At 46.8% G+C, this 17,845-nt stretch overlaps 1 protein-coding gene across 4 annotated transcripts in view; it reads right to left on the minus strand.

The window, feature by feature from the left end:
* Nucleotides 1–17,845, minus strand: part of LOC142296401 (uncharacterized) — a 148,699-nt gene that overhangs the window by 56,314 nt on the left and 74,540 nt on the right. For all 4 annotated transcript variants that reach the window (XR_012751631.1, XR_012751630.1, XM_075340002.1 and 1 more), the window contains 3 exons: nucleotides 17,766–17,838; nucleotides 14,699–14,823; nucleotides 10,517–10,651 (listed from right to left, as the gene is read on the minus strand). Coding sequence is in view for 2 of the 4 variants with exons in the window: in XM_075340002.1 (XP_075196117.1) it covers nucleotides 10,517–10,651; nucleotides 14,699–14,823; nucleotides 17,766–17,838 (333 nt within the window). In the remaining 2 variants the exon portion in view is untranslated. The remainder of the gene's footprint in view (nucleotides 1–10,516; nucleotides 10,652–14,698; nucleotides 14,824–17,765; nucleotides 17,839–17,845) is intronic.

Here is a 17,845-nt window from a genome sequence, read left to right on the forward strand (position 1 = left end):
ACACACACACACAAACGCGACAGACACAGCGCTCCACAAACAACGCAACACACATACAACACCGCTCTCACCCCCCGCCACACCCAGACAACACCCAGAACATGTACAGCGCCCTACACAAACACTTGGTAACTACACACAACAACATCTATATATATATATATCTATCTATATCTATATCTCTCTCTCTATATCAAAAATCATACATGAACTACACAATACGTAAATTCTAGAATACCCGATGCGTAGAATCGGGCCACCTTCTAGTAAAATATATATATATTTGCGTCTGTCTGTCTGTCTGTCTGTCTGTCTGTCTGTCTGTCTGTCTGTCTGTCTGTCTGTCTGTCTGTCTGTCTGTCTGTCTGTCTGTCTGTCTGTCTGTCTCCAAAATTGTGTCCTTACGGTGACACAAAGCTGATTGGCCGCTGGGCTCGCCATGGCCCCGCCCCCCCACACGGATTGGCCTCTCGCCCCGTATCTCTGCAGGCCCCGCCCCCGCCCCCCTCACGCAATGCACGCTCGCTCTGGCCCAACTGACACGGAGCTCCGACTCCCAGGTGAGTACACACACACACACACACACACACACACATCAGATCACACTCACTCTGACACACCTCACACATCACATCCACACACTCACAACATCCTGGGATATCGCTTGCTTCTACACCGGCTCCGTCACGATCCCAGCAGCGCCAGACATAACCTTGCGATGCTGGGATCTTGACGGAGCCCGTGAACGCTGGTAACCATTATACACATCGGGTAACTAAGGTCCCTTGGGTTACCCGATGTGTATCATAGTTACCAGTGTACACCGGCTCCCGGTACACATGTGCAGGGAGCCGGCATTATACTCCTCTCCCCCCAGGACTACTCCTCCTATTACAGTCCTCCTATTATACTCCTCTGAGTATAATAGGAGAACTATTATAGCATGGGGGATGTAGCACGATGGAGGGTGCGCAGCATGGGGGATGTAGCACGATGGGGAGTGCGCAGCATAGGGGATGGGGCATGATGGGGGGTGCGCAGCATGGGGGATGGAGCACGATGGGAGGTGCACACCTCCCCCCAACACACACACACACACACACACAGGGAACCACAAACACCGCCATACACAGACACCCACACAGACAACGCTGCACACACCCAACACACAAACACCGCGGCATACATAAATATACGCACATACCGCACAACACACATTGCACAAAACATACCTCCCCCCAAAACACACCACACCCACACAAACCGCGCAAAACACACACACACCGCTCCACAAACAACGCAACACACATACAACACCGCTCTCACCCCCCGCCACACCCAGACAACACCCAGAACATGTACAGCGCCTACACAAACACTTGGTAACTACACACAACAACATCTATATATATCTATATCTATATCAAAAATCATACATGAACTACACAATACGTAAATTCTAGAATACCCGATGAATAGAATAGGGCCACCTTCTAGTATAATATATATATATATATATATATTTATTTAATTTATATTACACACACACATACACACACAATCTCCATATACTACATCCCTACACCCCCATATATACACCTGTAATATACATCCCTACACCCCCATATATACACCTGTAATATACATCCCTACACCCCCATATATACACCTGTAATATACATCCCTACACCCCCATATATACACCTGTAATATACATCCCTACACCCCCATATATACACCTGTAATATACATCCCTACACCCCCATATATACTACACCTGTAATATACATCCCTACACCCCCATATATACTACACCTGTAATATACATCCCTACACCCCCATATATACTACACCTGTAATATACATCCCTACACCTCCATATATACTACACCTGTAATATACATCACTACACCCCCATATATACACCTGTAATATACATTACTGCACCCCATATATACATGTAATATACATCACTACACCCCTTTATACACCTGTCTGCCCCGTGACGAAGGTTTTCGAAACGGCCGTCGGGCTGTCTCTTGCAGCGTTCCTGCCACGTGTCTGATCAGCTGCCCTGGTATGATTATTGTTATGTCTTCGCTTACATTATTCTACTATCCTTGTATGGGCTAATTTTTGGGTAAGTCCTTATTGGGCCCCCTGCTACCGCTCAGCTGTTCAGTGCATGAGGGATATATATGAATTTTCTGCTAAGGACAACATCATATGCCTTATATGTTTTATTCATCAATTGTACTGCTAGTACATTGTTTATTCCTCTCCAGACAGTATCTTTTGCAATAGACAAACATACGATCATACTGCATTGACTTTGTAGCATAATTCTGGTTTATGTCGTTTGCTGATAAATTAATATATCTGATATCCAATGTATCTTGCTTTTTCACTATTTTTCACTATATGTGGCCGGCAATATAATTCTTGTATTTATATGAGCTTGTATTGGGTATTATATATTATATTTTATATTAAAAGCTCTTTGTGCCCCACATTGGTGGTTTTGCAATAATTCTTTGGATGTTTAAATACTATTTTGCTACTGTCTGGACATTCATGTACGCATATTAGTCCCTATGCTGTGTTTTTGTCTTACTTACTAGTATGGGCGTGATACTCTGCAGGTTTTGACTATTGTTCACCACTGATTTTTATTATATGCTTTCATCTGCTGCTCCTAAATGAATTATCTTTCATATAAATATTGTCATAATAAACACTTTTGCATAAAAATATTTGGACCTTGTTCGCCTCCTCTTTTCTTTTCTCTGTAATGCTTAGCGAATGTCCAGTGATTATTCATCTTTAATACTTATCATAATGATATATATAATATAACTATGAACTTTTCACCTTTCTCATTGTTATCCACATATACATCACTAGACCCCTATATACTACACCTGTAAAACTACATTGCCATATACTACATCACTACACCCCAAATATTACTCACCAGTTACCCCCCCCTCCCCTCAGGTTACTAGTCACCACTCACCTTTCCCTCCTCCGACATTTCCGTACGGGCTCCCGCTGACATCCTTCTCTTGTACGGCCCCCCCCCGCTGAGCTGCTTCCTCTCTCCGTACGGGCTCCGGCTGCTGCATCATCTTCTCCTGCCGGGCGGGAACTTTTCAAATGACACACACGCGCGCCGTACTGACGACATCAGGGCGCGCGTGTGTGTCACAGAGAAAGTGCCGGCAGGAAACAGAGGACAGATTCCTGCGTTCCGCTGCTGCACTGTGTGGCGCTGCAGTAGCTGTCCTCTGTTTCCTGCCGGCACGCAGCGTGTGATGAGGGCAATCTGACCACGGGCCGCCCGGAGCCTGGAGCTCCGGACAACAGGTCAGATTGCCCTCATCAGTGACGGGCCAGCAAGGATGCCCGGAGCCAGGCGGGCCGGTCACAGAGAGTAGGCGGGCCGGATGTGGCCCGCGGGCCGCCCCTTGCCCAGGTCTGGTATACACTGTACTGAGTGCGCCGGATGCATCAATCCAGCGAAAATCCGGATGTGTGAAACTAGCCTGTTGTCTCAAGGATACATCAAAACCGATGCACCGCTATTAAATATTCTTTGACAGCAGTACACCTATAAGTGATAAATGTTTTCTTTGGGCTGAAAAATTGATGCAAAAGACATGCAAAAATGTAATGTAAATCGGTCACTAGGTTTTTGCCACCCAACCTAAAAGCAGCATGATGAGAGAGACACTGATACCAGCGTGGAGTCAGTTACTGGGTTGCTTGCTGTAGTTTTGATAGAAATCACAGTTTATCAGCTGGAAATTAACGCTAGAGGACTAGTAAACCTGTGCAAGTTAGTCCTCCCTATTAATGAGCTCTGTATAACCCAGCCTCATTAATTTGCATCTTTTTACCCATGTACAGTGTATACAGAAAGCTGTCAATCCGTGCTGTGGGCAGGGTTATACAGAGCTCAGTATTCAGACATCTGGTAGATCTGCAGCAGTAAAAAAGAAGGGAATTTTGTTTACTTACCGTAAATTCCTTTTCTTCTAGCTCCTATTGGGAGACCCAGACAATTGGGTGTATAGCTTCTGCCTCCGGAGGCCACACAAAGTATTACACTTTAAAAAGTGTAACCCCTCCCCTCTGCCTATACACCCTCCCGTGCATCACGGGCCCATCAGTTTTGGTGCCAAAGCAGGAAGGAGGAAACTTATAAATTGGTCTAAGGTAAATTCAATCCGAAGGATGTTCGGAGAACTGAAACCATGAACCAAAGAACAATTCAACATGAACAACATGTGTACACAAAAGAACAACAGCCCGAAGGGAACAGGGGGCGGGTGCTGGGTCTCCCAATAGGAGCTAGAAGAAAAGGAATTTACGGTAAGTAAACAAAATTCCCTTCTTCTTTGTCGCTCCATTGGGAGACCCAGACAATTGGGACGTCCAAAAGCAGTCCCTGGGTGGGTAAAAGAATACCTCGATAAAAAGAGCCGAAAAACGGCCCCCTCTTACAGGTGGGCAACCGCCGCCTGAAGGACTCGCCTACCTAGGCTGGCATCTGCCGAAGCATAGGCATGCACCTGATAGTGTTTCGTGAAAGTGTGCAGACTCGACCAGGTAGCCGCCTGACACACCTGCTGAGCCGTAGCCTGGTGCCGCAATGCCCAGGACGCACCTATGGCTCTGGTAGAATGGGCTTTCAGCCCTGAAGGAATCAGAAGCCCAGACGAACGGTAGGCTTCAAGAATCGGTTCCTTGATCCACCGAGCCAAGGTTGACTTGGAAGCCTGCGACCCCTTACGCTGGCCAGCGACAAGGACAAAGAGCGCATCAGAACGGCGCAGGGGCGCCGTGCGAGAAATGTAGAGCCTGAGTGCTCTCACGAGATCTAACAAGTGCAAATCCTTTTCACATTGGTGAACTGGATGAGGGCAAAAAGAAGGTAAGGAGATATCCTGATTGAGATGAAAAGGGGATACCACCTTAGGGAGAAATTCCGGGACCGGACGCAGAACCACCTTATCCTGGTGAAACACCAGGAAGGGGGCTTTGCATGACAGCGCTGCTAGCTCAGACACTCTCCGAAGTGATGTGACTGCCACTAGGAAGGCCACCTTCTGCGAAAGGCGTGATAGACATCCCGCATCGGCTCGAAAGGTGGTTTCTGAAGAGCCGTTAGCACCCTGTTCAGATCCCAGGGTTCTAGCGGACGCTTGTAAGGTGGAACTATGTGGCAAACCCACTGCAGGAACGTGCGGACCTGCGGAAGCCTGGCTAGACGCTTTTGAAAAAACACGGAAAGCGCCGATACTTGTCCCTTGAGAGAGCCGAGAGACAAACCCTTGCCCATTCCGGATTGAAGGAAAGAAAGAAACGTGGGCAAGGCAAACGGCCTGGGAGTAAAACCCTGATCAGAGCACCAGGATAAGAAGATCCTCCACGTCCTGTGGTAGATCTTGGCGGACGTTGGTTTCCTGGCCTGTCTCATAGTGGCAATGACATCTTGAGATAACCCTGAGGACGCTAGGAGCCAGGACTCAATGGCCACACAGTCAGGTTGAGGGCCGCAGAATTCAGATGGAAAAAAGGCCCTTGAGACAGCAAGTCTGGCCGGTCTGGGAGTGCCCACGGTTGACCCACCGTGAGATGCCACAGATCCGGGTACCACGACCTCCTCGGCCAGTCTGGGGCGATGAGGATGGCGCGGCGGCAGTCGGACCTGATCTTGCGTAACACTCTGGGCAGCATTGCCAGAGGAGGAAATACATAAGGCAGTCGAAACTGCGACCAATCCTGAACTAATGCGTCTGCCGCCAGAGCTCTGTGATCTTGAGACCGTGCCATGAATGCCGGGACTTTGTTGTTGTGCCGAGACGCCATTAGGTCGACGTCCGGCGTTCCCCAGCGGCAACAGATCTCTTGAAACACGTCCGGGTGAAGAGACCATTCCCCTGCGTCCATGCCCTGGCGACTGAGAAAGTCTGCTTCCCAGTTTTCTACGCCCGGGATGTGAACTGCGGAGATGGTGGAGGCTGTGGCTTCCGCCCACAGCAGAATCCGCCGAACTTCTTGGAAGGCTTGACGACTGCGTGTGCCGCCTTGGTGGTTGATGTACGCAACCGCCGTGGCGTTGTCCGACTGAATTCGGATCTGCCTGCCCTCCAGCCACCGCTGGAACGCATTTAGGGCTAGATACACTGCCCTTATCTCCAGAACATTGATCTGAAGGGAGGACTCTGTCGGAGTCCAGGTTCCCTGAGCCCTGTGGTGGAGGAAGACCGCTCCCCACCCTGACAGACTCGCGTCCGTCGTGACCACAGCCCAGGATGGGGGCAGGAAGGATTTTCCCTTCGACAAAGAAGTGGGAAGAAGCCACCACTGAAGAGAGGTTTTGGCTGCCCGAGAAAGGGAGACGTTCCTGTCGAGGGACGTCGACCTCCTGTCCCATTTGTGGAGAATGTCCCATTGAAGTGGACGCAGATAAAACTGCGCAAAGGGAACTGCCTCCATTGCTGCCACCATCTTCCCTAGGAAGTGCATGAGGCGCCTCAAGGGGTGTGACTGGGCTCGAAGGAGAGATTGCACCCCTGTCTGTAGTGAACGCTGTTTGTCCAGCGGCAGCTTCACTATCGCTGAGAGAGTATGAAACTCCATCCCGAGGTAAGTCAGCGATTGGGTCGGTGTCAATTTTGACTTTGGGAAATTGATGATCCACCCGAACCTCTGGAGAGTCTCCAGAGCAGTGTTCAGGCTGTGTTGGCATGCCACCCGGGAGGGTGCCTTGACTAGATGATCGTCAAAGTAAGGGATCACCGAGTGGCCCTGAGAGTGTAGGACCGCCACCACTGCTGTCATGACCTTGGTGAAGACCCGTGGGGCTGTCGCCAGGCCGAAAGGCAGTGCCACGAACTGAAGGTGTTCGTCTCCGATGGCGAAACGCAGGAAGCATTGATGCTCTGGAGCAATCGGCACGTGGAGATAAGCATCCCTGATGTCGATTGATGCTAGGAAGTCTCCTTGGGACATCGAGGCGATGACAGAGCGGAGAGATTCCATCCGGAACCGTCTGGTTTTCACGTGTCTGTTGAGCAGTTTGAGGTCCAGAACGGGACGGAATGATCCGTCCTTTTTTGGCACCACAAACAAGTTGGAGTAAAAACCGCGACCACATTCTTGAAGGGGAACGGGGATCACCACTCCTTCTGCCTTCAGAGTGTTCACCGCCTGAAAAAGTGCCTCGGCTCGCTCGGGGGGGCGGAGATGTTCTGAAGAAACGAGTCGGAGGACGAGAGCTGAGCTCTATCCTGTAACCGTGAGACAGAATGTCTCTCACCCATCGGTCTTGTACCTGTGGCCACCAGGCGTCGCAAAAGCGGGAGAGCCTGCCACCGACCGAGGATGCGGTTTGGGGAGGCCGAAAGTCATGAGGAGGCCGCCTTGGGGGCGGTTCCTCCGCCGGTCTTTTTAGGACGTGACTTAGACCGCCATGCATCAGAGTTCCTCTGGCCCTTTTGTGGCCTGTTGGACGTGGAGGAATGGGACCTGGCTGAGGGCCGAAAGGTCCGAAACCTCGGTTGTATCTTTCGTTGCTGAGGTCTGTTTGGTTTGGACTGGGGTAAGGACGAGTCCTTTCCCTTGGATTGTTTAATAATTTCGTCCAATTGCTCGCCAAACAGACGGTCGCCAGAAAATGGCAAACCGGTTAAGAACTTCTTGGAAGCAGAGTCTGCCTTCCATTCGCGTAGCCACATGGCCCTGCGGACTGCCACCGAATTGGCGGATGCTACCGCTGTACGGCTCGCAGAGTCCAGGACGGCGTTCATGGCGTAGGACGAAAAAGCCGACGCCTGAGAAGTCAAAGACACAACCTGCGGAGTAGAGGTACGCGTGACCGCATTAATCTCAGACAGACAAGCTGAGATAGCTTGGAGTGCCCATACGGCTGCGAATGCCGGAGCAAAAGACGCGCCTATGGCTTCATAGATGGATTTCATCAGGAGCTCTATTTGCCTGTCAGTGGCATCCTTGAGCGATGAACCATCTGCCACTGCTACTATGGATCTAGCCGCCAGTCTAGAGACTGGAGGATCCACCTTGGGACACTGAGCCCAACCCTTAACTACGTCAGGGGGGGAAGGGGTAACGTGTGTCATTAAGGCGCTTAGTAAAGCGCTTGTCCGGAAATGCTCGGTGCTTCTGGACAGCATCTCTGAAGTTAGAGTGATCGAAAAACGCACTCCGTGTACGTTTGGGAAACCTAAACTGGTGTTTCTCCTGCTGTGAAGCCGACTCCTCTATCGGTGGAGTTGGAGGAGAAAGTTCTAGCACCTGGTTGATGGACGCTATAAGGTCATTTACTATTGCGTCTCCTTCAGGTGTATCCAGATTGAGAGCAACGTCAGGGTCAGAGCCCTGATCTGCGACCTCCGCTTCATCCTCCAGAGAGTCCTCATGCTGAGACCCTGAGCAGTGTGATGAAGTCGAGGGAAGTTCCCAGCGAGCCCGCTTAGCCGGTCTGGGACTGCGGTCCGTGTCGGAGTCCTCACCGTGGGACCTAGGTGTCACCCCAGGCGATGATTCAACAGTGCCCGGGGCCTGTGTTACCGGTCTGGACTGCAAAGCTTCTAGTATCTTAGCAGACCATCTGTCCATAGACAGCCATGGATTGTGAAAGCGACTCAGAGTTTCTCAGCTAAAACTGCAAACTCTGTCCCTGCCACCTGGACAGTGGAAGCCAGTGGTTCTACCTGAGCCGAGGGTCCCACCAGTGCCTGAAACTCCGGCTGAGTGAGTGCCACAGGGGCCGAGCATTGCACACAATGAGGGTAGGTGGAACCTGCAGGTAACATAGCCGCACAAGAGGTACAGGTTGCAAAATAAGCCTGTATACATATATACATATATACACACACACACACACACACACATACATATTACACATACATACATACATACACATATATATATATATATATATATATATATACATACATACATACATACATACACACACACACTTCGGCACCCAGGGGGGCCAGCACCTGGTAACCGGTGCGGCTTACCGACCGCCCAAAGCGGTTGTGTGTCCACCAGATTCCCTGCCTGGGCCTCCCAGAGCTGTGGAGCTCGTTCTGAAGTTCTCCACCGGCAGAAGTGCTTATAACAATGGCTGCCAGCGTTCTCAGGGGAGGAGGGAGCCGTGGGCGTGACTCAAAGTGCGGGAATCTGGTGCCCCACAGTGCTCAGTGAGGGGGGAGGAGGATACTAAGTATGCTCCAGCCCTCACCGCCGACGTCCAGTCTAGCGTCCCGCCCTTACCCCTGACTGGCAGGCCCGGGGGCGGGAGTATATGGTACTAGGCCGCAGAAGCCGGGGACTAAATTTAATAACGCGGCCGGCAAACAGGCGCGGTCGGCGCGGTAGTCCCGGCGTCACAAAAAACACACCAGCCGAAGCAGCGTCTGTTACACAGGCGCTCCATGCGCCGTCCCCAAGGGGACACAGAGTACCTCTGAGAAGCAGGGCCTGTCCCTGACGATACCCGGTCTCCTGTCCGTCAGATTCCCCCTGGGGCTGCGGAGGGAGCCCGGTCCCAGTGCATGGTGACCGGTTAGGATCCCACTTCTCCCAGAGCCTCTAAGGGATGGGGAAGGAAAACGGCATGTGGCTCCAGCCTTTGTACCCGCAATGGGTACCTCAACCTTAACAGCACCGCCGACAATAGTGGGGTGAGAAGGGAGCATGCCGGGGGCCCTGTGGGGGCCCTCTTTTCTTCCATCCGATAAAATCAGCAGCTGCTGCTGACTAAAATGTGGAGCTTGCGTGAATCTGTGCCTCCTTCAACACAAAGCATAAAAACTGATGGGCCCGTGATGCACGGGAGGGTGTATAGGCAGAGGGGAGGGGTTACACTTTTTAAAGTGTAATACTTTGTGTGGCCTCCGGAGGCAGAAGCTATACACCCAATTGTCTGGGTCTCCCAATGGAGCGACAAAGAAACAAAGATTTTATCGAATGAACACCAACCAATAAAGTAACTGATACATCGATGGAATCAGGGTCTCTGTTTCTAAATCATGCTGCTCTAAGATATAGTATCAAAAACCTATTGACAGATTCTCTTTAACGTCATTATCATTACTCTTGGTCTGGCAGAGAACATCGGAGTGGCAGATTGGGATGGCAAGTATCCTTTCTTTCCTTTCAGCAGTGTAGCTTCCCACTGATATCTTTAAAAAGAAGGTGAAAAACCCCTTTAACCTGGAGAGGTCAAGTGCAAAGTAAGGAATGTATATTAGTGTGATACAATGCAGCGGGGCCCTAGGTATGTGCATTTTTGCTGTGTGCCAAAAACATAATACAACTAAATTACATTCCACCACTGTTGCATTGCTAAAATCTGTGTCCACAACACTAGTAGTGAAATCAGCAACGGTGGAAACCATGAATTTACCACGGTTTCAAAGTTTGAAAGTGCTTCTGCCATGATTGCAAACATAGAGCTTAAAAATCCATCACTTACTTGTCAGGAGTCTTTGCAAAGGAGTGGCTGTTGTTGGAGGCAGACTCCTCATTTACCATATCTTCACTGTCACACGAGGATAAGTCAGAGAAATCATCAGAGTCATCAGTCTGGTAACTTTCCAAATCATGGGGTCTGTGAAAGAAAAGCAGGAGTGGCTCAGTGCCTATAGAATGCTAGTGGGCAATGTTGCTAATGTAATTTAAGTTAATTTTTACAACCAGATATAGTGAAACTACCCAGTAAAGCAAAGCAATATCTGTGCCTATAATTATATCCAGTTGCATGAACAACAGCAAAAGGGGAGATGGCGATTACATGAGTGTGGCAGTGGGATGCGAAAAACCTTTTTACGGACAAGAAAAAAAAAAAATATTGAAATAAATTCCTATCCAGAGATCAAAGATTTCAATTCAGAAATGTTTTTTTAAGAGAAAATTACCGTATTTTTCGGACTATAAGACGCACCCTTGTTTTAGAGGAGGAAACAATAGAAAAAAATAAAATGAAGGTAAAAGAATGTGGTCATGATGACACACTGTTATTTTACTGCTCAGTGTTACTGAGGTAATATCCCCAAATTCTGTCCTCATATCCTCCATTCTGGGTACCTTCCAGGTATATATGGCCCCCATCATGGAATATGTATGTTCCCCATCATTATGTGTGTGATCCTCCAATCTGGATTGTGTGTATATAGTTATAGAGTGTGTGCGCACACATATTTTATATATTATATATACTGACTCCCCACCCATAGGTTACTGTATGTATGTATGTATGTATGTATGTATGTATGTATGTATGTATGTATGTATGTATGTATGTATGTATATGATATTATTATGATCCAACCCCATCCAGGTGTACAGTAATGCCTTTATATACTATATTATTTATTGCCTTACTTTTACTGATGTGATGCTCACCATGCTTCAGTTTGGGACTGGCATTACAAACAAAGTCTCCCATATCTCAAGGGTCTGCAGTGATGTAGTGAAGAGGCGGGCACTGTGCTGTTCTGTGCTGCTCTGGCCACTCCTCTGCATTACATCACTGTAGGTCCTTGTCAGCTACGGGAGACTGTTTCTAGTGCAGAGGAAGGATCAAAGTGAAAGTAATTTGAGCCCTCAGCACAGAGACTGTGGCTGTGCTGTGAAGGTATGCCGTGCTCTGGCCAGACACTGCAGTGATCTGCACTTCCCCCGGGCCAGACATGACTGCAGCGGCCCCCTGCTCCTGCCTTCTTCACAGCGGACATACAGTCTCCCCAGCCGCTGCAGGAAGCCGGGGGCTGGAGCTCCCACGTGTGACCGCTGTTTACATTAAACAAGTATTCATTAGCTGCTCCTCACACCCGCTGACTGCAGAGAGAGGTGGGCGGGGAGCAGCTAATGAATATTCACTGACTTTAAGCAGCGGGTACACGTGGTTTCGCCAGCACCGGCTTCCTGTAGCAGCGACCCTCCCCGCCTACTGTGATCCCACTGCATAGCGCTGACTCCCCACACATCCCTACCCCACAGCTTCAGACCATAAGACGCACCCCACACTTTCCTCCCAAATTTGGAGGAAAAAAAGTGCGCCTTATGGTCCGAAAAATACGGTAATCCCCCATTAATCAAGAGATGAGGTTCTCACGCCAGTCTTAACGAGGGGAAATCAGATGAACCTGGTTCATTAAGGAGTCTGTTAATGAACCAAGAGCGTCTGAAAAGTGGCAATCTCCTCAACACAAATCTTATTCAGATGAGATTTGTGGCATGATGGCCCCCACCGCTCGTCATGGATTTGACGATCACACCTCTGTCTTGCACCAACTCTGCAAAATTTCAGTGCAGCCTCACATTGAAACAAACTTTTGCAACATTTCAAAGCTTTTCATGACAGAATTCTGGAGTAAAAGCTTTGTTGAATAGTTTGAAAAGCCGGCTGGGGACTGTATGGAGAGAGAATATTTAATATTTCAAGTGAAGCACTAGGGCTCTATCCTGGGACCGGTGTTGTTCAACACCTTTATCAATGGTTTAGATGAAGGAATTGAGGGGAAAAAAAAAAAAAAAAAAAAAATCGATTAAATTTGCTGATGACACAAAACTAGGAGGGTTAGTTAAACTAGAGAAAAGAGAGCGTATTCAAAAAGATCTAAACCAACTGGAATATGGGCAGCAACTAACAATGGTTTTTAACAGGGAGAAATAAAAAGTCCCACATCTGGACAAGAAAAGTATAAGTAAAACAAATCTACAGACTGGGAGGATTAGGGCTAAGCAAAAGCATGTGTGAAAGACTTTGATATACTAATAGAACACAGACTGAACATGAGTCAAGTGTGATGCAGCAGCAGCAAAAAAGGGAAACAATTCTGGGATGTATACAGTCTAGATCACATGAAGTAATTATTCCCCTTTACTCTTCTTTGGTTAGACCTCATCTAGAATACCATGTCCAGTTCTTGGCACTACATTTTAAAAAAATACATCAATAAACTGGAGCAAGTCCAGAGAAGAGCAACCAGAATGGTGACCGTTCTGGAAACCATGTCCTATGAGGAACGGTTACAGGATTTGTGAATGTTTAACTTGCAAAAATAAGAGTCAGAGGAGACTTTATGGCTGTCTACAAATATCTCAAGGGCTGTCACACTATAGAGGGATCAACGCTATTCTCATTTGCACAAGGAAAGACTAGAAGCAACAGAATGAAACTGATTGGGAGGAGACAAATTAGAAACTAGAAAAAAAAAACGTTTTGACTGAGGGTGATCAACGAGTGGAACAGCCTGCCACAAGAGGTAGTGAGTTCTCCTTCAATGGAAGTCCTCAAAAAAAACACTGGACAGACATCTGTGTGGGATGATTTAGGGAATCCTGCTGTGAGCAGGGGGTTGGACCAGATGCCCCTGGAGGTCCCCTCCAACGCTACCATTCTATAACTTGATTAATTCAGTGAGGTTCCCAGCTGACTTCTTTCCTCATCTTTAACATATTGACTTGTCTTTCCCGATGTACAAGCAAACTATGGTAAGCATGAATACACTGACAATTTCCCTTAAGAAATAATCTAACTAAAAGAATTATACAATTAGACACTCAACATTGTAGTAACTAATTGGCGACTCCCAACTGACAGTACTGCTACCAATCAGCTGATTAAAGTTTCACTTTTGTCAATAATCAGGAACAAACGTTTGTTAAAAAGCTCATTTGCCGATTATCGGTTTGTGTAAACATGCCCACAATCAAGTGAGACAAAGCAAAACGCTCATCGGGTGACTGGATCATTTACGCTGACATTAAAATTATTCTCGGCAGCACATAGTCTTAGGCAAACCGGTGATATGCTGCAGAAAATAATATTCTAAGCTCACAGAACGATGGCTCTGTCAGTATGGAGCACTCTGTGTAATGCCTCAATATATGAGTTTACCTTTTTGTATTGAATTACTGCAATAAAATTAACTTTTTGAGAATATTCTAAAATTTATTGAGATGCACCTGTACTATTCCATTGGTATAGGTGATCTTGACTGGAGACTGCCCTTCCCGTGGTTGTTCCTTCCCGGTGAAAGACCTGGCTAGTTTCCTGGCAGCGTTGAGAAACACTTGATGGTGTCTCCGCGGCTTTCTTATTTGCATACTTCCCAGGGGGCAATGCTCTAGAATCACTGCGTAGAGAAACACGTGATGGTGTCTCCGCAGTGGATATGTTGATCTCCCTAAGGTCAACAATGCTTGCTTAAGTAGTCTTTTACTAGGCATTGCCCCCACTAGCCACATTCCTACTCCACACTGATGAGAGACAAATACCCCGAAACGGCTGTCTGTGGATGGATACCATGTTTGGTATAGGTGGTCTCCTTGACTGGAGACTGCCCTTTCCGTGGTTGTTCCTTCCCGGTGAAAGACCTGGCTAGTTTCCTGCCAGCGTTGAGAAACACGTGATGGTGTCTCCGCGGCTTTCTTATTTGTGTACTATTCCAGGCATATATCTGCTAATAAAAGGAGCCAAGTCTGGTAAACATTGAAGAGGGTGGGTAGCTCGCCATATCACCACAGTGCCCTTGGTGGCCAGCACATCCACAAAGATCTTAAAGCGATAGCCTATTAACAAGGTCTCAGAAAACTCCTTTAAAAGCAAAATCATTTCTTTATACATTACACAAAAACATGATTAACGTACATAGAAATTTTCAACATTTCATTATTTGCTTCTTCTGCAGAACTGTCAGGCTCTTCTCTCAAGGGTCGTTTAATGCCCCTGCTCGACTTCCTGTCAGTTGACCATGCTGATCTGTTGTCATAGGCCTAAAAAAAAAAAAATAAAAATATTAACAGTCAAATCATAGGACAAATTGTATTATTAACCCCATATCTCTGCAGCAAATTTTTATGCTTTTGGCAACTTCTTTAAAGAATTAAAATAACCTTTTATTTTAAGTCGACATAACTGCGATGTGGCTTGTTTTTTGTGGGATGAGTGGTAGTTTTGAATCACATCAGCCATTTTACCATACAATGTACTGAAACACAAGATTGTAATTCCACTTTTTTTTATTTTTTTTTTTGGTGGGGGGGTGCTGTTTGTTTTGTTTTTTTAAAGGGAAGGTGATGCGCATTTTAATTTTTGTATTAATAATAAGGAATATGGAATCAATGATTTTTAATATAAAAAGTAAATTCATTATTTATTTAGTTTTTATTTAATTCTGTTTTTACTGAAACACTGGGGGCTGCCATCTTGGAGTAACGACAGTTACCTCATCTCAAATACGGCAGCTGTGTATTGGGTCTGATACATCAAAAAGGTCCGTGGAGTCTGTTAGGAGTCTCGACACTGAAAAATAGCCAGATATCCCTCCAGGAAGGACCTAGCTAAGGAGTGGCTCTTTTTAAGAGACCACCATAACCTCCATATTAAGTGGCCCTTTTAGTCAATATCCAGCTCTTGACGAGTTTACAGATATGACAAGGGAAATAGCAAGGCCAGGTATCCATCCACAGACAGCTGTTTTGGGGTATTGCCCCTCATCAGTGTGGAGTAGAATTCTGGCTAGGTGGGAGCAATGCCTAGTAGACCAGGAAGACAAAACAATCACTGATCTCAGGGAGACCAGCCAGAGAACACTGCTGGCAGCCAGCGAGTGCCCTCAACACAGTGAAATCGTAGGTGCATTGCCCCCTGGGAAGTATGCATATCAAAAAGGTCCATGGAGCCTCTGCTAGGAGTCTCGACACGGACACAGCATGTCCTCTCTGCAGCTAAGATGCTGAATCCAGGCATGCGCGATCCCCAGTGCCATTTTCTTTAAGTCAAGGCAGTAAAGACTGACTGGCAGGGGCACGTGTACAGATGTTAAAAAAATAAATAAATATGAAAAATTTGTGCATGTGCTGATGCCTTTCGTAGTCTTCACTGCAGGGTCTTCAATAAAATGGTGCCGGAGATTGCGGTACGCACATGTGCGGAGTCTGGCACCATTTTAATGAAGACAGAATTACTGTGGCAATGCGCATGCACAGCCAACAATAACAATGGCAGCGAGATATTCAAAGAAAAGGGGCAAGCCAGGAAGACGCTTGTGGAGAACATTATAGTGAGGACCCGACCTACAAAGGCCCGCCCCGTTGCACCTGCCAAAGTGCAGTGCATTTCTGCAACTTTGATTAAAGATATTTCTGCAACCCAGCATCTGTTTCTACAACAGGTATGCCTGTATTCAGCATCTAAGTGCCAGTATGGCACTACCTTTACTTCATATAGCAAAATCCTGGTGGTTGGTCCTATTTAACACCTTCAGCCCCTGGGCACTTTCCGTTTTTGCGGTTTTGTTTTTTGCTCCTTTTCTTCCGAGAGCCGTAACTTTTTTATTATTCAGTCAATCTTGCCATATGAGGGCTTGTTTTTTGCGGAACAAGTTGTACTTTTAAATGAAACCATAGGTTTTACCATATAGTGTACTGGAAAACAGCAAAAAAATTCCAAGTGTGGAAAAACTGCAAAAAAAGTGTCATCGCACAATAGTGTTTGGGATGTTTTATTCACCGTGTTCACTATATGGTAAAACTGATGTATCTATGTGATGCCTCAGGTCAGTGCGAGTTTGTTGACACCAAACATGTATAGGTTTACTTGTATCTAAGGGGTTAAAAAAAATTCACAGGTTTGCGCAATAAAAGTGGTGCACGTTTTGCACCATTTTCCGAAACACGTAGCGCTCTCATTTTTCGGGATCTATGGCTCAGTGACTGCTTATTTTTTGCGTCTCGAGCTAACATTTTTAATGGTACCATTTTTGCGCAGATGCTATGTTTTGATCGCCTATTGCATTTTGCGTAAAACATGCGGCGACCAAAAAAAACGTAACTTTGGCGTTTGGAATTTTTTGCCACTACGCTATTTACCAATCAGATTAATTGATTTTATATTTTGATAGATCGGGCATTTCTGAACGCGGCGATACCAAATATGTGTATATTTATTTTTTAACCCTTTAATTTTCAATGGGGTGAAAGGGGGGTGATTTGAACTTAGGTTTTTTTAAAACTTATTTATTTTTTTTTATTTTACTAGTCCCCCTAGGGGGCTATAGCGATCAGCAATCCAATCACTCTTATCTATCTGCTGATCACAGCTATACAGCTGTAAACAGCAGATAAAGTCACTTCCTGTTTCCCTCTGTTCTGTGCCTAGGAAAAACGAAAGTTAAACTTCGTAGCTGCAGGCATCATCACATGACCCTGTGCTATGATGGCAACCACCGAAAGTCACATGATCACTCACGTGACTTCCGGTGGGGGCGGCGATAAGTAAAAAACATGGCCGCGTGCATATAGATCTTGCTACCAGACTTTGGCAGCGAGATTTAAGGGGTTAAATGTTGCGAGTGGAAGAGATTCCACTCACAACATGCAGTCACACGTCAGCTGGTGAAAACAGCCGATGTGTGCCGACCGCCGCCTGCCCGCGGCAGGGGGCGGGGCTTAACGGGACACGATCCATGATGGATAGATCCGTCCAAGGTCGTGAAGGGGTTAAAGAAAAAAAACTAAATTATAAAAAAAACTTTATTATCATTTATCTTCAAAGAGAGGGCCTTTCTTCCTCCCAAACCTACAAGCCTCCTACCTCAATAGGAAATTATGGTTCCTAAACACCATGATGACCTATTTAGTGCACTATTACACACACACTTCAAACTTTTTTATATACATGTATTTAAAATTAAAATAAATAAATAATATTTTACCTGATCACCAGTCTGAGATGTTTTGGACATTGTCAGTTGGTTGTAATTCCCCATGCTATCAATCATGAGGGGTCTAAACA

The sequence above is a fragment of the Anomaloglossus baeobatrachus genome, chromosome 3 (assembly GCF_048569485.1).
Source record: "Anomaloglossus baeobatrachus isolate aAnoBae1 chromosome 3, aAnoBae1.hap1, whole genome shotgun sequence".
Taxonomy (NCBI): Eukaryota; Metazoa; Chordata; class Amphibia; order Anura; family Aromobatidae; genus Anomaloglossus; species Anomaloglossus baeobatrachus.